Source organism: Hypanus sabinus, chromosome 10, assembly GCF_030144855.1.
Source record: "Hypanus sabinus isolate sHypSab1 chromosome 10, sHypSab1.hap1, whole genome shotgun sequence".
In the NCBI taxonomy this organism is placed as follows: domain Eukaryota; kingdom Metazoa; phylum Chordata; class Chondrichthyes; order Myliobatiformes; family Dasyatidae; genus Hypanus; species Hypanus sabinus.
The window spans coordinates 100,746,132-100,772,870 of record NC_082715.1 but is presented as its reverse complement, the minus strand read 5'-3'; the positions used below and the strand labels follow the sequence as shown (position 1 = coordinate 100,772,870).

The 26,739-nt window shown below is 39.4% G+C and overlaps 2 protein-coding genes across 4 annotated transcripts in view; one reads left to right on the top strand and one right to left on the bottom strand.

Moving 5' to 3' along the window:
• orc3 (origin recognition complex, subunit 3) overlaps positions 1 to 6,581 on the bottom strand; it is a 68,232-nt gene extending 61,651 nt beyond the window's left edge. The window contains exons 1-2 of one of the 2 annotated variants that reach the window (XM_059982395.1): positions 6,536 to 6,581; positions 1,743 to 1,797 (exon numbers count right to left, since the gene is read on the bottom strand). In XM_059982395.1, coding sequence (XP_059838378.1) covers positions 1,743 to 1,797; positions 6,536 to 6,559 — 79 coding nt within the window. In that variant the 5' untranslated portion in view covers positions 6,560 to 6,581. The remainder of the gene's footprint in view (positions 1 to 1,742; positions 1,798 to 6,535) is intronic. The other variant, XM_059982396.1, reaches the window with a different exon arrangement.
• A 127-nt stretch (positions 6,582 to 6,708) lies between these two features.
• Positions 6,709 to 26,739, top strand: part of rars2 (arginyl-tRNA synthetase 2, mitochondrial) — a 55,670-nt gene continuing 35,639 nt past the window's right edge. For both annotated transcript variants that reach the window (XM_059982392.1, XM_059982393.1), the window contains exons 1-8: positions 6,709 to 6,862; positions 12,130 to 12,203; positions 16,234 to 16,336; positions 18,305 to 18,388; positions 18,550 to 18,647; positions 19,765 to 19,820; positions 21,160 to 21,243; positions 21,831 to 21,907. In XM_059982392.1, coding sequence (XP_059838375.1) covers positions 6,827 to 6,862; positions 12,130 to 12,203; positions 16,234 to 16,336; positions 18,305 to 18,388; positions 18,550 to 18,647; positions 19,765 to 19,820; positions 21,160 to 21,243; positions 21,831 to 21,907 — 612 coding nt within the window. In that variant the 5' untranslated portion in view covers positions 6,709 to 6,826. The remainder of the gene's footprint in view (positions 6,863 to 12,129; positions 12,204 to 16,233; positions 16,337 to 18,304; positions 18,389 to 18,549; positions 18,648 to 19,764; positions 19,821 to 21,159; positions 21,244 to 21,830; positions 21,908 to 26,739) is intronic.

Below are 26,739 nucleotides of genomic sequence, written 5' to 3'. Positions count from 1 at the left end.
TATCTTCAACCGATAGAGACAAAAGGTCAAATACAGTACTGTTTTGTAGGGGGAGGGAACAGCAATGCAGTTTAGTCTTTAGTGAATTTCAGCATAACCTCATCAGCTATAATTTCATTATTTACAGTAACATAATTGAATTATTTAATCTCTATTTTTATTAAAGCTCAGAAATACAAATTCAGACAACAGATTACCTATGTTGATAGGATATACTGCCCAGAAGTGGACCATTTGGCAACATTGGCATAAATACTCCACTCCAGCCTCCTCCCATCCTTCTTCATTTGGATCTACCAGTAAGACCCTCTCTCCCTTTCTCCCTCATTCTCTTGCATGCCCTCTCTAAGATGCCTCCAAATTCTTTACCTCAACCACTTCCTGTGGAAGCATTCTCCACATTCTTAACACACTTTGTGTATATAAGTTTTTATTCTGTCTCACGATAGGTACAAAATGGATATACAAGACACATGTTCCATTAAAAACACTTTTGAGACGGTTGTAGAAATGTACCCCAATGGGCTGGTGTGGTAGATATCATCAAATGTTAATGGAGTCAATACATTTTGTAAGTGAAACATGATTACTTCATTGGCCTGGAATTTTGCTGACAATAAAACTTCAGCAGCATGGCTAGTGGAATTAATGCTTCCCAATGTCAGACTCCGGTTTAATCCTGACCTTGGGTGCTGTCTCTGTGAAGTTTGCACGTTCTCCCTGTGACCACTTAGGTTTTGTTTGGTTGTTTCGGCTTTCCCCCACGTCTCAAAGATTCTGTGGGTTAGGAGGTGAACTGGCCATTACACATTGTCCACAGTATGTAGGTGAGTGGTACAATCTTGGGGGCAATTGATGAGAATGTGGGGAGAATTAAAGAAATAACATGGGATTAATGTACATAGGTACAATCTCAGTGTACTGAAGAGCCTGTTTCCATGACTAACAAAACAACTACCTTTAACCTCAAGAAAAGCCATCTATAAAGCTCTGACAATCTCTGTGAAATGAATTTACCCTTTTTGCTCAGACATTTGCTGCCTGGTATCTGAATATGGGTCCTCTACAATCTAGCAACAGTGACGTTGTCAAGCTGGCCTAACAGTCCATCAGATTCTTAGAGACAATAATCCCAGAACCAAAATGCACGATGCTGCAAAATGTTAACAAGTTAGACTATACACATTAAGATTAAAATTTGCAGGCAATTGAAATATTTTAAGTAAGATTTTCAAACATTACAGATTTTATACTCATACCTTTTAAATATATTTTTTATCCAGTATCAATGATTTAACATTCCTTTAGAAATCTTGCAATAAAGCATAATATACTTTACAGAGTAAAATCTTAAGTTCAAATGGGTAGGGCCTCGAAACAATGCAGAGACAGAGGTGCTAACATTGACAAGTTCAAAAATTGAACTAAAAAACTAAATGTGTGGAAGAAATACAGAAGCTGCTCCTAGTTTCAATGGAGTGATAGTGAATATTGATACGTAGTGCAGTACACACCCTAGCCTCAATGTCAAATTTTCCATTTAATTTGAATGGTTGTTTTAAGTTAAATGATGAAGAAAACCTGAACAAAACTTACTGATATGAACATGTATAGGAACAGGTGACCAAAACCAAATGTTATCTAACAGTGAAAAAAGATTGTGCATTTTATTATGACATTTCTCAAATATTGTACACTTAAACTGCATTCAATTTCCTTTTAACCAAATTCTTGCTACCAACCTGTAACAGATATTTTTCTCTTTCTGGAATCTTTTGGTTTGAAAACAAAGCAACCCTGCATGAAAAAAAGAAAGATAGTTAAGAAATCTGCAGCTTCAGTCTTACTTTTTTTTTGAAAGAGTGCAGAACAGTTTGCTGTTAGCAAGATGTCTGTGCTTGGAACATTCAGTTTTATTCAAGGATGTTGCCAACACATGAAGGACTAAGTTCTATACTGGGTTGAACAGGCTAGGAGTTTATTCAATGGTGTATAGGAGAATGAGGAGTGATTTTATTGAGTATAAAACCATCAGAGGAAATAGATAGGGCATATGCACACAGTCTTTTAGGAATCAGGAAGTAAAAGTAAGAGGGCAGAGATTTAATAAGAACCCGAGGGGCAACTTTTCACTCAGAGAATGGTCTGCATATAGAAGAGCTACCAGAGGATGTGGTTGAGGCTGGTGTATTAACAACATTTAAAAGACATTAGACATACACGGAGTGTAAAGGCTCAGAGAGATACAAGCCAAATGCCAACAAATGGGACAAGATTAGACAGGCACCTTTGCAAGCATACACCATCTGAACCAAAGGCCCATTTCAGTGCTGTAAATGCTATGATTCATCATCATTACAATCACAAAACATCAAAAACATACACCAAAACGCAGGACAAGTGAATTACTGCCTGACCTGAAAGGAGCATTTGAATCTTGATGTATACTGTATACAAGCTTGCAGGCAGCCACAAAACAAAGAAACCCTACACAAGACCATCAAACACACGAGATCACGCGAACAACAAAAAGCAAATTAACACTGAGAACATTAATCAAACCACAGCATCCCCATAAGTGAGTCCACAGCCACAAGCCACTAGGGCGAGTGAAGCCAGTCCAGAAATCAATAGCCGCAATCACAGCTACCAAGCTAGTCAGTTCAGCGCTGTGTTATGGCTGCAGGCCACAGCCAAAGATCCAGTTCCATGCCAGACAGCCTGAATCAAATAGTAGAGCACTGAGGACATTAAACATCAGAGTGAGCTCACAGCCATGAGCCGGTGTGGTGATCAAACTTTGCAGCTTGGGACCCAGGACTCCCTCACCTTCTGCTGGCAGTGAGAGAGGGAGAGAGGGGGAGAGCAGTCAAACGCAGGCAAATGCCACACCCATTCGTTTTCCAGTCTCTTCAATTTTAATCTTGCCCAAAGCTTTAATCAGAGCAGAGTAATGAAGCCAACCACATGTTTGGGTTCCACCATTAAGAATCGACACAGCATACATCCCCAATGATGGCTGTAGCAGCACTCCACACAAATCCCCCGGATCGAAAAAATGCCAGATTGTTCAGTCAGCTCAAAAATACATTAATAAAAGGGAGATTACACAGGCTACAATCCATTACAGTTCAGAAGTATATTTAAGAGTACTTAATAATTTTGCAAGCTATCTGTAAGATATTACTGTTGGTCACTGGCACCATCTTGCCATAAAATCTACAAAGACAGGAGTTGCTTCTCCAACAGTGGCACAGAAGGCACCAGAACAATGGGAGTGGGCATTGATGAAGATAGTCAATCAGGTAGTTGATGTGGGAATGGTCCCTTGAAGGAGGGGGTGGATTTGTCTGGTGGTGGCAGCACAATGAAGGTACAGAAAATTTCACGGGATGATTGATTCATTGAATGTGGAGGTTGATCGGCCAAAAGTCAAAAATAAGAGCAAAGCCATCTTACCTTGGATGGATGGAAAGGGGTGAGGGTAACAGTGTAAGAAATGAAACATTCAATAGAGTGGAAGCTATGATAAAAGAATAAAAATCTCAAAGTAGTACTGGTAAGGAAAATGTCACCATCAGAACATGTAATGGAGCTGGAGAAACTGAGAATAAAATAAAGTCCTTCTGGGAACAGGGTGGTAAGAGGCAAACTTAAATTAACTATGGGAGTCTAGGGCTTGGATGGTGTGCTGTGTTTCAAACTTGATGCATTTACCCTTGTTTCTCCCGACACAGAAAATCCTGCAAATATTCAGACTCACAGAGCAACACAGAAGTATAGGCCCTTCGGCCCACAGTCTATACTGGCCACAGTACCCACACAGCTAGTCGCAATTTCCTGCATACAGCCCACATCCCTCAATCTCTACCCATGTACTTATCCAAGGGCTTCTTACTTGATACTAGCGTGCCTGCCTCATCCAATTCCTCTGACAGCTTTCTTCCGTATACTCACCATCCTGTGTGGGGAAAAATGTTGCCCCCAGGTCCCACTGAAATCTTTCCATTCTCACCAAAACCTATGTCTCTAGAACCACCTAGCCGGCGGAGAAAAACTGCTATCATCAAGATTACCTATGCCTTCTCATCTATAAGGTTGTCCCCTCTTTCACCTAGGTTCCATGAAATAACACATAGCTTGGCCAACTTCTCCCCTTAACTCAGCCTTCTAGTCCTGGCACCATCCACGTAAATCTTCTCTGTGCTCTCTCCAGATCAATCATATCTTTTCTCTAGTAGGGCAACCAAAACTGTACACAGTACTCCATCTACAGCCTCACCAACATCTTATACAACTGCAACATAACAACCCAACCAAATACTCAATCCCCTAATAATCTTATCTCTCAAATTTCCAACATTTAAAGACTTTAGTTTTTCAAGCTGGCCACTGAAAACTTTTCTCCTCCTTCCAATTATAATACCTTTCTGCCAATCGCTCTGAATCAGCTTAGTCAACACCAAAGGGAAACTGAACCATATAACTACAAATCTAACAGCTACCATCACTAAAATTAATTAAACAAAGCAGGTCCACTGATATTATGCTCATAGAAGCAGGTACAATGAAGATTTAAAAAAACAAACATGAGCATAACTACAATAGATGTAGCTGGTGTGTTGGACTTGTGTGGTGATTGTTTCATCCTCTCATTAATGCACTCAGAGAGGCAGCAATGAAATTGCACAATAGCTCAACATGCCTTCAATCATGTTCTTCAAAACCTCACCCCTGGTTCGAGTTCAATGAGAATAAATGAAACATACAGCTACCCTGGCCCAAACAGATGCATTCAGCTAAGAGACAATGCAAGAATATTTCCCCTCAGTATCAAACTAATAACCAATCCAGCGCAAAAAAAAACAACCCAACACATCAAAATCCCTCCGGTCTTCTGAATTGTATATGCTGTAAAGGGATATGTCTGTGGTTGTCAGATGGCAGTCTCCTCACATCAGAATTAATCAAGATAGTGATGGGCAAGGAAAATGTCTTTTTACTAACCACATTCAACTGCTTCATTAATGACTTCCCTTCTATTACAAGGAGTGAGTTGCTCAGCAAGGATTCACAGTTCCAGAGCATTTCAACTATGATGAGAGAAAGTCGCCCTGTTCAAAACTCATTTCTTTTCACATTTATAGTCAGAGAACACTACAGGACAGAAAAAGACCTTCGGTCTATGCCAATCTATTATTCTGCCTAGTTCCATCCAGACCATTGCTTTCCATACCCTCCTTATCTATGAACCTATCCTAATTTCTCTTAAGTCTTAAAATCAAACCTGCATCCACCACTTCCACAGACAGCTCGTTCCAGTCTCACCACTCGAGTTCCCCCTCATGTTCCCCTCAAATATTTCATCCTTAACTGATGACTCCTAGTTCTAATCTCACCCAACCTCAGTGGAGAAAAAAAAAGCCTGCTTGTATTTACCTCATCTATATCCACACAGTTTTGTATACTGGTATCAAATGTCCCCTCATTCTCCTATGCACAAGGGAATAAAGTCCTAACCTATTCAACATTTCCCTGCAAGTCCTGCCCTCAAGTCTTACTATTTCTTACTTTGTGGCATTGGGCACACCAGTTACATTGTCATTTTTCTGCAGTATTGATGAAATGCTGGTTTGGCTGAAGTTGAGTGGGACTACAGTACTAATTTAAACCCAAATACCTTTTCCAATTTGCAAAATATACCACTGTACGATTTGAACAAGAACAGTAGAGTACTTGGGGCATCCTAACCAATATTTTTATTTTTTAAAAACTGACATTTAAACTTTAAAACACATAAAGATAGAAATGATCTTTCAGCTCAATCTATTCAGCACTTGGACTCTACCATCTGTCTTCATAGAGTTGTTGAATATATTTAAATTGGTAGGACGATTTTTTCCCCTAATTTTAGTTTTAAATCCAAACTCTGCGTGTGACCTAAACTATCTAATTATTTTGGAATTTTAAAGGTTTCTATCACATCCCCCTTATAGCTTTTGTGAATGTAGGCCACGTCACCTAAATCTGTCTTGACCACCGTACTACCATCCTATTAACTCACTGGAAATTCAATTTCTTATTTATAGAGTCTTGCATTGGAAGTTTCCTGCAGGAAGTGGCTATGAAGTATTTGAAATGCCGAAGATATATATAATTCATTTCGAACACTGTAGTTGATGACATTCGTAATGTCGAGATCTCAAAAATCGGTAATGCAAAACGCTACTGTGATGTTACGTATGCGATTCCACCCTACTAGTGTTATCCTTGAAGTTCATAAAACATATTGGAAGCTCACTGGCTCCAGTATAAAACAGCTGAAGTTGGAGTGGTCAATCTAAGTTCGACTTCATTGCAGTGCCCGATTATTTAGGTAGCGAACAATCCTCGGCGAGCCAAGCTCCCAGTGAAAAGTTGCAGTGCACAGCCGCAAATCTGAACAGTCCCCTGGACTGATGCACTCTGGAACAGCAAACAACTTCACTCCGACTGCGCCCTCCATAACTTTCTCGCTGCAGCTTCGAGCCCTTACCTTCGACACCGAGGAGGTCGCCATGCTCTGCCTCTCGCGCCAGTCCTCTCCCACCAATCAGGACACCCCGGCGCGGCTCAGCCACCTATCAGAAACACGCTACCTCCGCAACTGCGGCAAAGCGGTACCGGCACCACGATTGGCTGGATGTGCATTGGGTCAGAGGTGGGAGGTCAGAAGGTGGGCTGCGAGTTTCATGCGGGTGCTGGGTATTGCGGACATATGTGAGTTTGCAGACTCCAGCAGTGATACTGTTAGGACAGATTGCATAAAGTACGGTCAAATGATGCCATGGCTTGTCTTTTCCGAAGGTCCATAGCAGTACAGGTAAGCGCATCAGGGAATGTGACCTTCTGTCAGCTGCCGAGGGTCTGGCTGGATACCGTGCTGTAAATATTACCAACTTTGTCAAAGATGACTAAAGCCAGTTTACAGTGAATCGAATTTAACTGGCTAGTTGCTTCTTGTGTTGTTGATGGTGATGATTCTAATGCAGTATGCAGAAAAATATGAGCAAGAATGTTAAATACCAATTAAATATAGAAAATAATTAAACTGCATTCTCCAGATGTAGATCCCTTTCACGTTAAAGTTTAATATATTGATTAAGATTTGCAACATCATTTATTAATAACTGGGGAATTGAGAAATAATAACTGTCACCATTCAATTGCGAGGAATCAAATAGTTTAGGGTTTTGCATTCCAAAATAATTGTTTTAATTGGACCTAAAGTTTAACAAAACAAAAATACTTTTCCTGCTGGTTTTGTCATAAGAACAAAGGACAATTTATGAGCAGAAGTGGGCCATTCAAATCATTGTCTGACACACCTCTCATCACAATCATGGCTGATTAATCTTAAACAACATTTACAAAGAAACATCGAAGATAGGAGTGGGAGTCGGCCTTTTGGTCCCTTGAGCCTGCTCTGCCATTCATTGAGATCGTGGCTGATCTTGTGTCTTAATCCTATATTCCTCAAACACCTCATAATCCTGAACAGATTTTATATGTATATGCCATGGCCTGTCTTTTCGAAGGTCCATAGCAGTACAGGTAGGTGCTTCAGGGAGTGCCCCTTAAATCATCTTGCTCTACTTTTGTCTGCTTACTTTTTGTGTATTCAGTCACATGACCTGCACTGCTCATTGTGAGCGAGCATCCCACAGGTGCACTACCTCTCCTCATCTTAGCCCTAAGTGACTTACTCCTGAGGTTGTGAATTTCTAGACACACATTCATTAGGAATGTTTTTCCTGCTTCCAGTCTATTGAACCTTATCAAATTTATTTAAATTTCAAATAGATCCCTTCTGAGCTTGTTCTAGCCCATTAAGATTGTTCTTTTAAACTTGTTCTAAATTTTTATTTGCTTGTTTGTGTATTTATATATGTATGCATTTGTTTGAAACCTCTTGCAATGAAGGTCAACAAATCATTTACTTAATTGCTTGCTGCAGCTACATCTTTTTTGCTTACTTGTGTACAAGAAATGACACCCAGGGCCTTTTTAAATATCATTTTCCAAACTGACACTGTTTAATACTCTGGCTTTCTGTTTTTGTTTCTCCATGGATATCTTCACATTGCCAGTGAGTCATTTTGTTTAAATGGCTTTAAAGCCACTTTGCATCCTCCTTGTAAATCCATCTAGATTTGTATGTCGGTAATGTTATGAACATTACATCTAGTTTCCTCATCCAGATAATTGCTAATGTGTATATTAATTTGATAAATGTTGGAAAACAAGCATTAGCTATGATACCCCACTAATGTACTGCAGCGATTCTCCTGCCACTGATGTTAAATTAGCTGATCCGGTTTTCTTTCTCAAATAGTGAGTATATCTGCCATCCTTCCGTCTGCAAGGATTTTTTGATAATCTATAGAATTTTGGCAATCAATGGTACTATTTCCATGGCAGTCTTCTTTGGTAATCTAGGATGTCGATTTTAAAGCTTTAAGAACTTATCAGCTCTCAGTTCCATTAATTTCTTCAGTACACTACTAGTTTTTAACAAACACTAATCTCTTTTTCCTTAAACTCTCAGTTCCCTAGCATTTTTGGAAAGTTACTTGGGTTCTCTTCCATGAAGATCAAATAAAAATGTATGTTTGACTATCCTAGCATTTCTGTTTTTCCCATTATAAATTATCCGATGAAGGAATTACATTTGTCTTCACTTTTTTCAATTTTATTTACCTTTTCCTGCCCAAGTTTTGTCCTGCTCTCATCCTCTTCATTTCCAGGAATCAATCAACTTCTCTTTTGCATGCTCATAGACTGAGTGAGATGAGCTTCTGGGATAGAGAAATCAGGAGATCCACTGCTTTTTAACACTGGAATCACAGAATCTATAGTTCAAGGCTGTTGAGCAATTGCAAATGATATTGGAATGTGATTCAATTATGGCCATTTCTGCTTCATTAAGTAAATGCAGAAGATGCCATATCATTGTTGAAACAGGGTGGGGAGTCAAACATTGAACCCTATACCAAAATCCAGTCAATTTGGGATGAAGCTTAATACAACATATACTAGAACTATGATGTGCGATGCAATAAACCAAATGAACCTTCAATACAAAATATTTGGAATTGCAGACTGCGGGTAGCCATGTATTTTCAGAAGTCACAGTAATTCTGAAATGCCGATGATTTCATTTGACTTGTATGAACTCTACGTTATCAATTTCTGCACCGATAGACACTAAGCATAAGATTGATTTGAAAATAAATTCAGACCATGAGACATAAGAACAGGTAGGCCATTTGGCCCATTAAGTCTGTTCTGTCATTCCATCATGGCTGATCTATTGTCCCTCTCAATCACATTACCCTGCTTTTTCCCTGTAGCCTTTGATGCCCTTACTAATCAAGAACCTATCTATCTCCACTTTAATCTGGCCTTTAACATTATCATAGAAACAGAGAGGACAGGAAAATTTTTAATAGGGGACGGACAAGTTATGAGGCTATAAGGCTAGAACTTGCGGGTGTGAATTGGGATGATGTTTTTGCAGGGAAATGTACTATGGACATGTGGTCGATGTTTAGGGAGCTCTTAAAGGATGTTAGGGATAAATTTGTCCCGGTGAGGAAGATAAAGAATGGTAGGGTGCAGGAACCATGAGTGACAAGTGAGGTGGAGAATCTAGTCAGATGGAAGAAGGCAGCATACGTGGGGTTTAGGAAGCAAGAATTAGATGAGTCTAATGAGGAATATAGGGTAACAAGAAAGGAGCTTAAGAAGGGGCTGAGGAGAGCAAGAAGGGGGCATGCGAAGGCCTTGGCGAGTAGGGTAAAGGAAAACCCCAAGGCATTCTTCAATTATGTGAAGAACAAAAGGTTGACAGGAGTGAAGATAGGGCCGGTTAGAGATAAAGGTGGGAAGATGTGCCTGGAAGCTGTGGAAGTGAGTGAGGTCCTCAATGAATACTTCTCTTCGGTATTCATCAATGAGAGGGAACTTGGTGATGGTGAGGACAATATGAGTGAGGTTGATGTTCTGGAGCATGTTGATATTAAGGGAGAGGAGGTGTTGGAGTTGTTAAAATACATTAGGACGTATAAGTCCCCAGGGCCCAATGGAATATTCCTCAGGCTGCTCCACGAGGTGAGGGACGAGATTGCTGAGCCTCTGGCTAGGATCTTTATGTCCTCGTTGTCCACAAGAGTGGTACCAGAGGATTGGAGGGAGGCGAATGTTGTCCCCTTGTCCAAAAACGGTAGTAGGGATAGTCCGGGTAATTATAGACCAGTGAGCCTTGCGTCTATGGTGGAAAAGCTGTTGGAAAAGATTCTTAGAGATAGAATCTAAGGGCATTTAGAGAATCATGGTCTGATCAGGGACAGTCAGCATAGCTTTGTGAAGGGCAGATCGTGTCTAACAAGCCTGATAGAGTTCTTTAAGGAGGTGACCAGGCATATAGATGAGGGTAGTGCAGTGGATGTGATCTACATGGATTTTAGTAAGGCATTTTTTTAAGGTTGTACACGGTAGGCTTATTCAGAAAGTCAGAAGGCATGGGATCCAGGGATGTTTGGCCAGGTGGATTCAGAATTGGCTTGCCTGCAGAAAGCAGAGGGTCATGGTGGAGGGAGTATATTCGGATTGGAGGGTTGTGACTCGTGGTGTCCCACAAGGATCGGTTCTAGGACCTCTACTTTTTGTGATTTTTATTAATGACCTGGATGCTGGGGTAGAAAGGTGGGTTGGCAAGTTTGCAGATGACACAAAGGTTGGAGGTGTTGTGGATAGTGTTGAGGATTGTCAAAGATTGCAGGGAGACATTGATAGGATGCAGAAGTGGGCTGAGAAGTGGCAGATGGAGTTCAACCCGGAGAAGTGTGAGGTGGTACACTTTGGAAGGACAAACTCCAAGGCAGAGTACACAGTAAGTGGCAGGATACTTGGGAGTGTGGAGGAGCAGAGGGATCTGGGGGTACATGTCCACAGATCCCTGAAAGTTGCCTCACAGGTAGATAGGGTAGTTAAGAAAGCTTATGGAGTGTTAGCTTTCATAAGTCGAGAGATAGGGTTTAAGAGTTGCGGGGTAATGGTGCAGCTCTATAAAACTCTGGTTAGGCCACACTTGGAGTACTGTGTCCAGTTCTGGTCACCTCACTATTAAGAAGGATGTGGAAGCATTGGAAAGGGTACAGAAGAGATTTACCAGGATGCTGCCTGGTTTAGAGAGTATGCATTATGATCAGAGATTAAGGGAGCTAGGGCTTTACTCTCTGGAGAGGAGGAGGATGAGAGGAGACATGATAGAGGTATACAAGATATTAGAGGAATAGTTAGAGTGGATAGCCAGCGCCTCTTCCCCAGGGTGCCACTGCTCAGTACAAGAGGACATGGCTTTAAGGTAAGGGGAGGGAAGTTCAAGGGGGATATTAGAGGAAGGTTTTTCACTCAAAGAGTGGTTGGTGCGTGGGATGCACTTCCTGAGTCAGTGGTGGAGGCAGATACACTAGTGAAGTGTAAGAGATTACTGGACAGGTATATGGAGGAATTTAAGGCGGAGGGTTATATGGGAGGCAGGGTTTAAGGGTCGGCACAACATTGTGGGCTGAATAGCCTGTACTGTGCTGTATTGTTCTTTGTAAATGTACCCAATGACCTGGTCTCTACGGCTGTCTTGTGCCAATGAATTCCCCAAGTTCACTACCCTATGGCTAAAGAAATTCCTCTTCATCTCTATTCCAGAGGGATGTCCTTCTATTCTGAAGCTGCTCCCCCACCCCCCCAGCCGAGTCTATAGGAAACATCCCCTGCATGTGCACTGTATCTTGACTTTTCAATGTTCGATTGGTTTCGAAAGAGGTTGCCTCAGAATAATCACAGGGTAGTGCTGAACCTTGAGTTTTAAATGGTTGTAAGCAAAGTTTCACTGATATTACTTTACCTTCTATTTCAATTATCCCTACTGGTTTTAGGTGTTTATTTCTGCTTGTAAATGGATGTTACACAGTTTGTAAAGATTAGCAATTTGTTTGAACTGGTGTGTTCTGCTTTAAATTAAAATTATTATTTTTTTCAGAAACTCTAGCATGCAATCTCTTTTTCTAAATATTGTTTTATTTTTAGCTTTCCAGAGTTCTGGGGGTAGCAACAGAGAAGCTTATTCCAGTGGTGTCAGCAGTTCCAGTCTCCAAAAAACAGTAATTATAACAGTTACATATTTTAAAATATATTAGAACCTCAAGCAATTGCAATCTGGAAAGAATAAGTTCACAGCCTAGTGGCAATGTAATTGTAACCCATATTTTGTATGTAAGTATAAAGGTATACAAATGGATGTACATGTTATTCCCACAAATGCGTGTATCATTTGCAAACATTCATTATTTATTGACCTGTATTTTCCAGCATTTATGTTTATCTGTGCACCATCTGACCTTACCTATTTTCCTATGTTATCATCTCATTATCTGTAGAAATAAACTTCTTGACCAATTGTAATCTCTGTCCAGCTGTAGAGTTGGGTCATGTTGTGGAGATGGAACTAATCAGTCAGCCAAGGATACAACTAAATTCTGGGAACTGGGACTCTGCTGTGCTCCTCCTGTTACAACCTTTTTCGCGTGCTCCGAGTTTTGTATTTGCTCCATCATGCAATCCCCGTCTTAAGTCCATTTTTACCTCTCCCTTCTCATAAGCTGCTTCTTAACATGTACCTCTCAGATTATCCCTGTGAACGATGGAGTGATTGGACTAGCCCTTTAAAGGTTGGGTATCAAATTTTGTCTGATGCTTCTGTGTAGTACTTGGGGTGTTATGTTACTGACCATTTAAGTGTTGGCGCTTAGAAATATGGAGATGAAAAACAGCCTTCAGCCCATAGTCCATCGAGCATCAGTTTATGATAATCCCACATTAATCCTTTATAATTTTCCCCATATTCTGCTGCTCACTGTATTGGGAAAATTGCAGCCAGTTAACTTACCGACCTGCAGATCTTTGGGAGGAAACCAGATGTGATGGAATAGAGACTCGTTATTTGTTGGCTTGCTATCCTTAGATCTACATATACCTGAAGTCAGCCAAGTATCATTGGGTGTGCGACCAGAACCGTGATCATAGTAGTGACGCCTGGGGGTTTACAACATGAATGGGTGTTACATCTGGAGGCTGGGTCTAGAGTGAGGATCATGTCCGTACCTGGAGCTAGGGTTTGAGCCAGAAGTTAAGAGCATGAATCATTATGTCAGACTCTATAATATTTCAGTTAGAAAAGAAAATGGAAACACTCAGCTGGTCAAGCATGATACTTCGATTTTCTATAACTTTATGTATTAGCTATTCCTATGTTTTTAAATTTTTTTGCAGTACAGATTTTGTTCTATGCTATACAGGAAGTAAACTGCTCAAACTATTTTATCTGACTGGGAGGGGGAAGGTCTTCTTGATATCATTCTTCAAGATATTAAGAAGCAGTTGAGGGCATTGAAGGCAGCAAAGGATATGGGATTGGACAACACCCCATCTATAGTGCAGAAGTAATGTCCTTCAGAAGTAGCTGTGCCTCTGGTTAAGCAGTTCCAGCATAGAACCGACAACATGCAAAAGTTTACCCAGGTATGAGAAGTTTCTTAGAGACAGAATCTGTGATCATTTGGAGAAGTCTAGTCTTATTAGGGATAGTCATTCTGGCTTTCTGAGGGGCATTTCATGTCTACTGATTGAATTCTTCAAGGAAGTGCACTACTGCCCCAAAACAACAGATTTCACAACATAAATCAATGATATTAAACCTGATTCTGATTCTGGAAACACATTGATGAAGTGGATATGGGTTTTAGTTAGGTGCTTCAGTAGGTATCATATGCAAAATGCACTGTTGTTCCTCACCCAGGCTATTCTGCCAGCACCTCACAAAACCCACAACCTGTACCATCAAAAAGGACTTAGTTGCCAGGCATATAAAAAAAGCCATCGGCTGCTGGTGACCCTCCAAATCACACACCATTTCAATTTGCAGATATTTTTCTATGCTTCATTGTCACTGGTTCCAAATTCTAGAACTGCATGCGCAACAGCCTGGTAAGGTTACCTTTACTGGAAGGTCTGCAGCAGTTCAAGAAGGTGACTCCTCACCACCTTAAGGGCAAATAGAAACAAACTGGTCTTTAATCTAGTCACTGCTGATCTTTCCAATGAGGCCCTGATGAAAAAATACTGAATGTATTTTATTTCGTAAAGTTTGATTTTAGAACAGGAGGGACTGTGATTACACAAGCTGTCTCATTGATTTGATTTGACCTTGCTGATTACCAGGAACAAATGCGGTAGGATTGTATTAGCATATTGTATATTTCTCAGTCCAAGGCATACTCGGAGTCTCTGAATAAGCAGATAAATTTAACTCTTTTTCACCAAATATGAACACATTTGAATCTGCAGTCTGATTCTTTCCCTGTGGACAACAATACATTTTTCCTCACTGGAATTTGGAAAGAAAACTGGGCATGTCTAGATACTACAATGTGGTTTGCAACCTTGTTTAGAATAATCTTTTCACTACTTCTGTATCATGTAGTCAAGCTGCCAATGTTCCCTGACTAGGTGAGCATAACTGTTATAAATAACTAGGTTCACCTTCCAATTTACTGGAATTGTGTAGAAAACATCCTCTATCATTTTTCATGAATATAATTGAAATTATAAAGAGTAGTCAAGATGGTAGATGAGTTCAGGAATATTCAAAGCCAAAAGGGAAGACATAAATTAAATTAAAGATCACACATGCTGGAAGTCTAAAATAAAAGCACAAAATATTGGAAATATTGAGTAGTTCAGGCCACAACTGATGGAAAAGACCAAGTTGAAGTTTCTGGTCAAAGTCTCTTCATCAAGACCATTTGCATTATAAAGAGGTTCTATTCTGTGAAACTGACATTTTTTCGTGTAGCAGATTGAAAGTTGCTCGTAATGTGTAAAAAGATAAAGTGACTTGGATAATAAAGATGCTGAATCCTTTAGGAATTAAAATAATTGTTAAGTAGAACCTTATTTTGCTTCAGTTGTCTTCATGTACTTTGTAACTTAAGTAGAAAGAGGTTCTCTGGAACATCAACAAAAATAAACATCTCATCTGGGAAAAGGTTCTAGTCTTCAAGGAAAATCCTCCCAGACAATTGTTAATTTTGATTTTGTTTTCCCTTACTATTACATGATTTTGCTATTAAATCAAATTAGCTAGTAGTCCATCAGTATCGTTGGCATAAAGTGTGGCATTCCAACAGTCAGATGTGTGTAAGTGTTAGCCCTATTGAAACTTCAGAGAACCATTAGTTTTGTTGGTTACAACCATTCACAACCTGAATTTTGCTCGTGTGCATTTTGTAAATGTTGCATTTTATCTGCTGTTATTTTGTCAATGCTTTGTTTTTCTCTCTGTAATTTCTGAACTGGTTGTATCCTTTTCACTGTTTTCCCTGCTTTGATATCTGAAAATTTGTCTCCTTTGAATTGAGCTTTGAGTCCAGATCATTTATGTCATTGAGAAGTAGTGGGCCCAGTAATATATTACTTCCCAGATTTGTGTAGCTCTGGTAACCTCCCTTACAAATACCACACTCTCACTCATTTCTTATCCATTCCCAACCAGACAGTGAATGTCCAGTAAGATATTAAACATTATTGGATGCTCTCTATATGTTTAGTGGACTATTGAGAGCTTTCTGCAATATTTTGCAATGTCATGTGATGCACTACTCAAGGGAATTGGGCAGATGGTAGTTGTTATGAATTCAATATCAGATACTTATGTACATGATGTCAACTTATTATTTGAGATGAAATGGAAATTTGAATTGGTGTCATATTAATCATACTCTAATTATAGCCACCATATTTAACTGTCCTGATCTTAATATCATAATGTTATCATAACATCTGATAATCTCTCAATTCTTTTTTTTTGGTCCCTTTCTGCACATTGTTCCATCCATCTGATTTTCTTCATTATTTTGTTTTGAAACAATGTAATCTGTTTCAGAATTCAGTTACTTATGACTCAAATTCTCTATTTTTTTGGTGATCAATTTGAAGCTGGCAGGAGGTAAACTGCCTGTTTCTTTTCCAGAGGTCACACCAGCCTTGACCTTGGCATCTTGCCTTGGCCCCAATGTTTCCTTTTTAATGCTTATGTATATGCAAGTTGCTCAAATTCTTGCAAATGTTTTTCAGACAGACTCTAGATTTCCGAGTGTCAGTGAACTCTCTGCTGGCAAATGGCTTTTTAAAATTGGGATCAACTACTCCGAATCAAGCAAAAGAACTGTCTGAGAAGGTACTACTGATGAAGATTTCAGGTTATGTACAGTTGCAAGAAAAAGTTTGTAAACCCTTTATCAATTAACTGGTTTTCTGCATTAATTACTCATAAAATCTAAGTCACAGTAATAGACAAATACAGAGTGCCTAAACTAATAACACACAAAACAATTGTGCTACTTCCTGTAAGTACTGAATACACCATTTAAACAATCACAGTCTCGGTTGAAAAAAATGTTAACAGCTGGGGCAATGCCTTCCACAAAAACTATTTAGAGTCAGGTGTTCCAATCAAGGAGATGCATGAAACTCGAAAAGGCTACAAAAGTGTTTCTAAAGACCAAAGAGTTTATCAATTAAGAGCAAAAGACCTGCAGCAATCTCTAGAACTTGCTGAAGTCTCTGTTCATGTGTCTACTATAAGAAAAACACTGAACAAGAATGGTGTTCATGGAAGGACACCACAGAGGAAACCACTGCTCTCAAAAATAATTGCTGCACGTTTCAATTATGTGAAAGACCACCTGGGTGTTCCACAATGCTCTGGGACAATGTTCTGTGAACAGATGAGACAAAAGTTTAACTTTTTGGTGGAAATGCTCACTACTATGTTTGGAGGAAAAAGGGCACGTACACCAACACCAAAACCTCATCCTAACTGTGAAGCATGGTGGAAGGAACATCATGGTTAGTGGCTACTTTGTTGATTCAGGGCCTGGACAGCTTGCAGTTGTCGAGGGAACAGTGAGTTCAAAATTGTATCAAGTCATTTTTCACAGGAATGGCAGGGTAGCAGCCTGTCACCTGAAGCTTAATAAATGTTGTATGATGCAACATGACTATAATCTGAAATATAAGAGTAAATCGACAACAGAATGGTTTAAAATGAAGAAAATTTGCGTTTTGGAATGGCCAAGTCAGAGTCCAGATCTTAACCCAATTGAGATGCTGTGGCGTGACCTGAAGAGGACTGTTCATGCAAGGTATCCCAGAAATACTGATAAACTGAAAAAGCTTTGTGTGGAGTAATGGTCTAAAATTCCTCCTCACCATTGTGCAAGTCTGATCAGCAGGTACAGGAATTGTTTCATGGTGGTTATTGCCGCCAAAAGAGGCTTGACCAGTTATTAAATACGAGGATTCACATACGTTTTCCAGTTTGGGCTGTGAATGATTAAACAATGTGTTCAATAAAGACATGAAAAGTACAATTGTTTGTGTGTTAGTAGTTTAGGCAGTTTGTGTCTGTCTATTATTGTGACTTAGATGAAGGTAAAACAACATTTTATGAGTAATTAATGCAGAAAACCAAGCAAAAGGTTCACAAGCTTTTACTTACACTGTATAACGTGCTTTTTGGGGTCTTCGGAGTGCTGTGTGGTGGAGGTATTTAGGATACTCTTTTGATCAAGGTATGGGTAAAGGAGCAAGGAAGAGAAGGTTCAAAGGAGAATTGAGGATGCTGGGGTGAACAGTCCATTGACATGAAGCGATGCCATCGAGTCTAGGATCGTCATTTTTGAATTGGGAGGGGGTGGGTATTAAAATGAGGTGCTGAGAATCTGTCTGCTTAAACAAGGAAAACAAAGAATTAAGCACATTTAATGGTGATGGTACAGATCCCTCCCCCTCATATTTAAACAGTACCTGGATAAGCTCTTGACGAATCATTACCAAATGGGCAATGGACTCAGAAGTGGGATTAATTTGAAATATTTTTTGGCCAGTGCTGAGAAGGTGAGCAAATAGTTTGCAACTATACTATAAACTTCTGATTCTCTGAGCATTGTCATTATTACTGGCTGAAATTAATGTTCGATCATCTTGTGTTCTAACCTTTTGGGAAGAAGGATTCAGTGAAACTAAATGTACAAAGGTAAACACAAGCAGATGCCGGTACGTGTGGTTTTTGTTTAATGCCCATTAACCATTTGTCATTTTGTTATAAATGCTGGGTAATAAATTTTTAAATGTCTTGTTTCAGTTAACTTGTGATGATGTGATTACTGAGATAGCAGTTGGGCAAGGAAGCATTAATTTCAAAGTGAACCGAATCTTACTTGCTGAGGTAAGTCCGTGGGTGAAGGTTGGCCAAGTATTATTTTCTAAAGTTCTTTCACTGTGATTGGAAGCATAATCATTGGGCATTTTTGGGCACACTTGATTGAAAATAAAGCACTGTGTTTCTATATTACAGTGTTCCTTCATGTTTATTTTGAAACTTAACAGATTGTTCTGCAAGAAGTCTTTAAGAAGGGTTCAAAATATGGAATAGTGAGTGAACTCTTTCATGATTATCCCTGTGGCCGAGTTATAGTGGAGTTTAGGTAAGTGTCTGCCGCAGAGAATACATAAATTACAGTCAAACTCTTATTTTTATTTAAGATCGATTTTTTTTTTTTTGATTGTTTCAAGTCCTTTCATCAATGTTCATTTGGCTTTATGAAAGATGTTTTTGCCAACAATACTGATTTCTTATGAAGGTACAACAAAAGCAGTTCAGAACAATACCAATAATCATATGATTTGTATGTCAGACTAGACAAGCTTGGACTGTAAGACCTGATTAACTGAGAGGGTCAATAAAATGTGAATTAGTTCAAAATGTAGAGTGTTGTCTTAATTTATTAAAGGGAAGTTGGAGAAAGAATTAATAAAAGTACATCACCTATATAAAGACCATATTACTTTCACTTGGCTAATGTCCAGCTTTCGCCATTTAAATTCAGATGTACATTAATCCAAATTTCTAACCCTACACTACACTACACTATTCTTGGTTGGTGCGACTGTAACAAAACCCAATTTCCCTCGGGATCAATAAAGTACGTCTGTTTGTCTAGTGTAGAGACTTCAAGGAGTCAGGATGTGAGCCATACATTAAAGGATAACCAGCTTCTGTAGCCTTAACGTTCACTTGACTACTCAAGTTTGGCTTTGTGTCGATAGTGAACAACAGTTTTGATGCTGTGGGATCTGGTGCTAGTGCTGCCAGTGAATTTCATAGAGAGATGAATAGCTGGTCTCTTTTTTTCATCGTCTTTTTCTGTCTATCACATACGACAAATATTACCTTCTACTTCAGTGCAACTCCCTGGTAGTTATCCAGATCCTGCTGCATGTAGGTACAAACTAGTTGACAATCTGAGAATCTATAGACCACAATATGTCAGTCCCAAAGGCATAGGTGAGGTCACTGACGAATCATTTGTACATGAACGCCTGTCGCAGTGCCCCAGTACTGACGTAATTGACCTTTAATGATGAGAGCCATCTTTCTCTGTACCTCATACAACTTCTGGTCACAAATGGGCTGGATAAAAATTATGGAAGTGGCATATCACATTGAACTGTGGTGTATCTTCTATAGTTTCCGACAGGTCTTCCAACCTTGGAGGGAAGATTGAGCAATGGTAACAATTTTTCTCCTTTTATTCCACATAGTTCTCCAAATATTGCAAAAAAATTTCATGCAGGGCATTTGCGTTCCACGATTATAGGTAAGCGTTTTGTGTCCTCTGCTGCAAATAATAGTGCAATTAATCTAAACTATCAACGTTGGGTTTTTTAAAAAAATAATTTTTTGGGATCTGGACAACACTTGGAAGGCCAGCATTTATTACCCATTTCTAGCAAATTCTTGAAATGAATGGCTTGCTAGGCTGTTTCAGAGAATATTTAATAATCAACCACATTGTCATATAGGGCATTACAGGATAAGGGTGGCAGATTCCCTTCCTGAGGGTGTTGGAAAGCCAGATGTATATTTTCACAAATTCTAGTTTTGTGACATCATTTAACAACATGTTTTTAGATCCCAGCATATTAAGTGCATTTAACTTTCACTGTTGCCTGACAGGATTTCAATTTGGGTTTCTGAATTGTTAGACCAGGCTCTAATTTAACTGCTGCACCACACTGCTATCCTTGGTTAAATAATTACAAGGTGAAAATATAAGACCCATACAACTTGAATTATTGAACAAATATAATGGAATTACAAGAATGCCCTAAAATTACTTTTTTGAATAAAAGTACCAGCACTTAAATCATCAATTCTAAACTGTAACCAAATGTAAATTTAAATTCCATTTTGGATCATCTGATGGCTTCCAGATTATACCTACGCAATATAAACTCCTTAAACCTCTAATGCTGAAATATGTTAATGAGAATAAAATCTTACACACACAGAAAGATCTTGAGGTTTCTGATGTTCAGCATCTTTTATTTTTTATTTCAGATGTTGAACATCCACACTTCTTTGATTTGGGGAAAAAATGCTCTTAGTGTCATACTCACCAACATAGTTTACAATCTGATTTCCTTCAGATGTGTACAACTGTTTAGGAGCTCTTTGGATGTTGGCCTGATGCCATCCTAATTTTTCAGTTTCTTTTTATTTCTTATGTGTAAGTCCTTTGAATTGAACTGTTCAGCAAGTTTTCTCTTCATCTTCGCTGAAGTAGATTAAGCTGTGTTTTTTTCTCTTTTTTTTCTTTTGGGTGCTGACTGAGTGATAAGCATCAGTCAGAATACAATGAGAATCTTAGACAGCATAGCATTCTCTTTACAGTGCTGTAGAGGTCAGCATAGCTGATGCATTCATAGCCTAAATGCAAGGTTGGAAGCTTCAACCTTGTAACACCAATGCCAGAATCTGTCATGTGGCTGCTATGGAGAAGTGTGCTTTCTGCCTCATGGGTGAGGAGGGGAAATTATATACTTCAAATCTGATCTTCAATTAACAGCTGTAAAAACAATATTTCAATATTAATTTTAAATATCTCATTATGTAACAGCACTAGATGTATAATTGGAATATGGTATTTTTGTTAGGTAACTTCATAGCCAACCTAAAGCAGGCTTTAGGCAATGATGTGATCAGGATCAACTACCTTGGTGACTGGGGTTTGCAGTTTGGTAAGTTCCATGTGTATGGAAAAGATTATGTATTTATTTCAACCCATGTTTGACCTCTTCAAAGTCAAGTTTGTACAGTATTTGAATTAATTGTGTGATACTAATAGGAGATGGGCAATTCTGTTTCATTACCATACCCTCATTTTCCTTAAAGTAGGATGATGATTAGCTTTGGGTTGCAAATGTACATTTCTTCTAATGTCCCTTATCTTGTGTTGGTAACAGTAGCAACAGGTTTTTTAAAAAATTGTTGTGTTCTTTATGTTACTGTGTTTTTTTTTGTGCTGCATTGGATCCAGAGTACAATTCTTTTGTTCTCCTTTACACTTGTATACTGGGAATGGCATTAAACAATATTGAATCTTGAACTCATGATCGAAGTCATGGATAACAATTCAGCTTTCATTGTGAAGTATCTAACACAACTAATAAAACTCTGATAATGCATGCTGCTTACAATCTAGTTTGTTTGAATGTAAGGTCCAAATTACAGGTGATTGGGACATGTTCAGCTCACTATGTTGTGTTGCACTGTGATTGTGGTATTTTCAAAAAATAATAATTCAATTCTTTGTTCATTGATTCAGGATTACTTGGAGCAGGATTTCAGTTGTTTGGTTCAGAAGAAAAGCTTAAAGCAAATCCCTTGCAGCACCTTTTTGACGTAAGTAAAATTGTAAAAAATGTGAGCATAGATTTACAGAAGAGCAATATTATTTTCAATAAGCTTAGTGATAGTTTTCAATGTAAAACAATCTTTATAGCATTTCTCCAAAAGTTGAATATATAAAATTGTAAACAAGCATAAATAAGGTTTGGAGGTGAATTAGAATATTGTAGTATTACCACCATTCTTATTCCTAATGCAGATGTGCCCCTGTAAATGCACAAAGGTCATTTACCTGCTCAACTCATCCAAAAAGACCATTTAAAACTAGGTAGAGTTGTGCATCAAGAAGTTGGTACTGCACCTCCTCAATTAAGAACATAATGGGGAAGTGTGCACCATTAAACAATCAACAACAGATAACCTGTGGTTAGAGCGAAACAACTAATAATTGTGCCATCAGCAAGAATGAGATAACCACGTACTATTTCATTGTATTTAAATTGGGTAGATATGTCTTGTACTTCTGGGTAGAAAATGGGGTGTAGAACCCTGATGGCCAAGTATAAGGGGCATAGGGGCAAAAGAGGGGTAATTTTAACACCTCTGTCTACCTTCCATCCCTCAGCATAGCAGGCTCAGAGTATGAGTATGCTTTTTTTTTAATAGATGCTCTTGGAGGCCAAGATATCTAAACCGTTTTTAATACCTTTTTGACCAAAAGACTTGGATCAATGTTTGTATGCCAGAAGCATCGGAAATGTTTCTCTGTCTTCCTAAAGATGTGCATCCTGTGACCAGATCTCAAAATATCAGGTTCACCTGTGGTCTCAGGGTAGATGATTTTTTTTTTAACTGCAGGCACAGACCACTGATTATTAGCGCAACTCTACTCAAATGTTAACCCTGCCCTATGACATCATACTCACCTGCTCCAGCCCTGTGCGACATTCTTACCCAACAAGTAATCAGCTGCTAAATCGACTTAACTGTTCAGTGGGATAAATTTTGGGAAGTAATGTTAAACTTATCATACCAGGGAATTTGGTTAGAGTTGTGTACAGTTCTGGTCACCGAATTATAGAAAAGGTGTCAGCAAAATAGAGAATACAGAGAGGATTTACTAGAATATTACCTGGGTTTCAGCACCTAAATTACAGAGAAAGGCTGAACAAGCTAGGTCTTTATTCTTTGGAGCGTAGAAGGTTGAGGGGGGACTTGATAGAGGTATTTAAAAATTATGATGGGGATAGATAGAGTTGATGTGGATAGGCTTTTTCCATTAAGAATAGGGGAGATTCAAACAAGAGGACATAAGTTGAGAGTTAAGGGGCAAAAGTTTAGGGATAACACAAGGGGGAACTTCTTTACTCAGAGAGTGGTAGCTGTGTGGAATGAGCTTCCAGTAGAAGTGGTAGAGGCAGGTTCGATTTTGTCATTTTAACAAAAAAAATTGGATAGGTATATTGACAGGAAAGGAATGGAGGGTTATGGGCTGAGTGCAGTTCGGTGGGACTAGGTGAGAGTAAGCGTTCGGCACGGACTAGAAGGGCCAAGACGGCCTCTTTCCGTGCTGTAATTGTTATATGGTTATATGGAGTAACGCATACATATGGATTTTCTACTCAGGAATGCACTTTCATTGTTTTAGATCCAATATCTTTCAAATTGTTAACTTAGTAAATTTGGAAAATAAGAATGTTTCTGACCCAAACCAAGTCAAGTCAAGTTTATAGTCATTTCGACCATAACTGCTGGTACAGTACACAGTAAAAATGAGACAAACGTTTTTCAGACATTGGTGCTACATGAAACAGTACAAAAACTACACTGAACGATGTGAAAACAACATAGAAAAAGAACTACAATAGACTACAGACCTACCCAGGACTGTATAAAGTGCAGAAAACAGTGCAGGCATTACAATAAATAATAAACAAGACAATAGGCACAGTAGAGGGTGGTAAGTTGGTGTCAGTATTGAGTACTGGGTATTGAGGAGTCTGTTAGCTTAGGAGAAGAAACTGTTACGTAGTCTGGTCATGAGAACCCGAATGCTTTGGTGCCTTTTGCCAGATGACAGGAGGGAGAAGAGTTTGTATGAGGGGTGCATGGGGTCCTTCATAATGTTGTTTGCTTTGTGGCTGCAGCGTGTAGTGTAAATGTCCATAATGGCGGGAAGAGAAACCCAAATCATCTTCTCAGCTGACCTGACTGTCCGCTGCAGGGTCTTGCAATCCGAGATGGTGCAATTTCTGAACCAGGTAGTGATGCAGCTGCTCAGGATGCTGTCAATACAACTCCTGTAGAATGTGGTGAGGATGGTAGGGGGGGGGGGGGGTGTGGAAGATGGACTTTCCTCAGCCTTCACAGAAAGTAGAGACACTGCTGGGTTTTCTTTGCTATGGTGCTGGTGTTGAGGGACCAGGTGAGGTTCTCCGCCAGGTAAACACCAAGAAACTTGGTGCTCTTAACAATCTCTACTGAGGAAAATAAGAATCGATGTTCAGTGGGGAATGGTCACTCAGTGCCCTCCTGAAGTCAGCAGAAACATGAATCCAAATCAGTTTATCATTTTAAAATTTTGTTAAAAGGATGGGCTGGGAATTCACTTTTAGCCATAGCACAGACAATCATTTTTGTCACAAGATTCATCTGTTCAGAAGAAAGTGTCTTAAGTTTTTATTGGTTGGATAAGCTTTCATTTAATTGTTATTTACCCCTAATCCCTCCCCACTAATTGAAAGTGACTCTGGTAATGAACTAGAGAAATATGTGTTATTGCTGAAGCTTGAGGGTAATAGTATGCCAATAGTTTTTCAAGAAAAATATTGTAGAGTCATGGTGTCATCAAACACAGGCACAGGCCCTTTGGCCCCACCACATCCATGCCAACTATTGAGCCCTGTATTTGCCATTCCCATTTCCCAACACTTACTCCATCTTCTTAAGATGCTTAGATGTTGTGACAGGCTCTCCTGTCTTTATGCCCTGAGGCACTGTATTCTAAACTCCAACCATCCTCTGAGTCAGAAACATCTTCCTCAGATCCACTCTGAACCTCTTTCTCAATATCATAAACCTGTCTACTCCAGTTCTGTACATTTTTTCCTTGTGGAAAACTTTCCTACCATCTCTCCCATCTCTGCACCTACCTCATAATTTTATGCACTTGTACCAGGCCCTCCCCTCAACTTCCTCAGCTCCAGGGAGGAACAGACCTAGTGTCTCCTCCTCACTGAAATGCTCCATCCAGAGTCAGATTCAGGTTTATTATCACCGGCATGTGTTGTGAAATCTGTTAACTTAGCAGCAGCAGTTCAATGCAATTCATAATGTAGAAGAAAAGTAATTAAATAAATTACAGTATATTTATATTGAATAGATTAAAAATTGTGCAAAAACAGAAATAATGTATATTTTAAAAGTGAGGTTCAATGTCCATTTAGGAGTCAAATGGCAGAGAGGAAGAAGCTATTCCTGAATCATTGAATGTGTGCCTTCAGGCTTCTGTACCTCCCACCTGATGGTAACAATGAGAAAAGGGCATACCCTGGGTGCTAGAGATCCTTAATAATGGATGCTGCCTTTCTGAGACACCACTTCTCAAAAACGTCCTGGATACTTTTTTGGCTTGTACCCAAGATGGAGCCCACTAAATTTACATCCCAGGCAGCATCCTAATGGATCTTCTGTGCACATTGTTAAATGGAAGGGTTGTGTGTGGCAGAGATTCAGTTAAGTTAGAAGCCATTTTCCCCCTCAGTATTTATTAAGATCTTGGCTGATTTATTACCACCCACTGACCTGTACTAATCCCATAAACTTTTGATTCCTTTAATCTGTTGAATGTATTCAGTAAGTGAACCCTTGGGACTGTTGAATGGAGAACTCAGAGTCAGTTTTATTATCTCTGACATGTTATAAATGGATTATTTTGTGCCAGACAGTGCAAGACATTAAAGAATTTCTGTAAGTTACAATAAAAAGTAAATAAATAATGCAAAAGAAGAGTAGTGAGGTATTGTTCATGGACCATTCAGAAATCTGATGGTGGAGGGCAAGAAGCTCTTCTGAAATTCTTGAATGTGCATTCTGAGGCAGCGCAGTAGTCTATAATGATTAGCACAATCGCTTTAACCGCCAGCGATCACCAATCGGTGCTCGATTCCCGCCACTGCCTGTAAAGAACCTGTATGTTATTGCTGTGAACACATGAGTTTTCTCTGGGTGCTGTGGTTTCCTCCAACGTTCCAAAGATGTACGGTATGTTAGTAAGTTGTGGGCAGAGTATACTGGCACTGGAAGTTTGGCAACCCTTGCAGGCTGCCCCCAGTACAATTCTCGTTGATTTGATACAGAATGATACATCTCACTATGTTTTAATGTACATGTGAAAAATAGAGTTGATCTTTCTTTCTTAATCATCCTTAATGAGAAGAGGGCATGTCCCAGAAGAGAGTGTCCTTAATGATGGATGTCACTTTGAGGCATCGTCTTTTGAAGATATCCTGAATGGTGGGCAGGCTTGTGCACGTGATTGAGCTGGCTGAGTCTGGCTCACGGTGGCACCCATCATTGATCTCTGCATTCTCTGTTGATCCTACACATTGGAGCCTCCATACTACGTAGGGATGCAACCTGATACGAATGCTCTGCACGGTTCGCCAGTAGAAACTTGCTGAAGTTTTTGGTGAAATAGCAAATCTCCTCAGACTCCTAATGAAGTAAAACCACTAGTGTACCTATTTTGTGATTGCATCAGTATGTTGGATCCAGAATAGACCTTCAGAGATGTTGACACACAGGAAATGGAAGCTGCTCACCTTTTCTATTGCTGACCCCTCAATGGGGACTGGGCTGTGCTACCTTGACTTCTCCTTCCACAA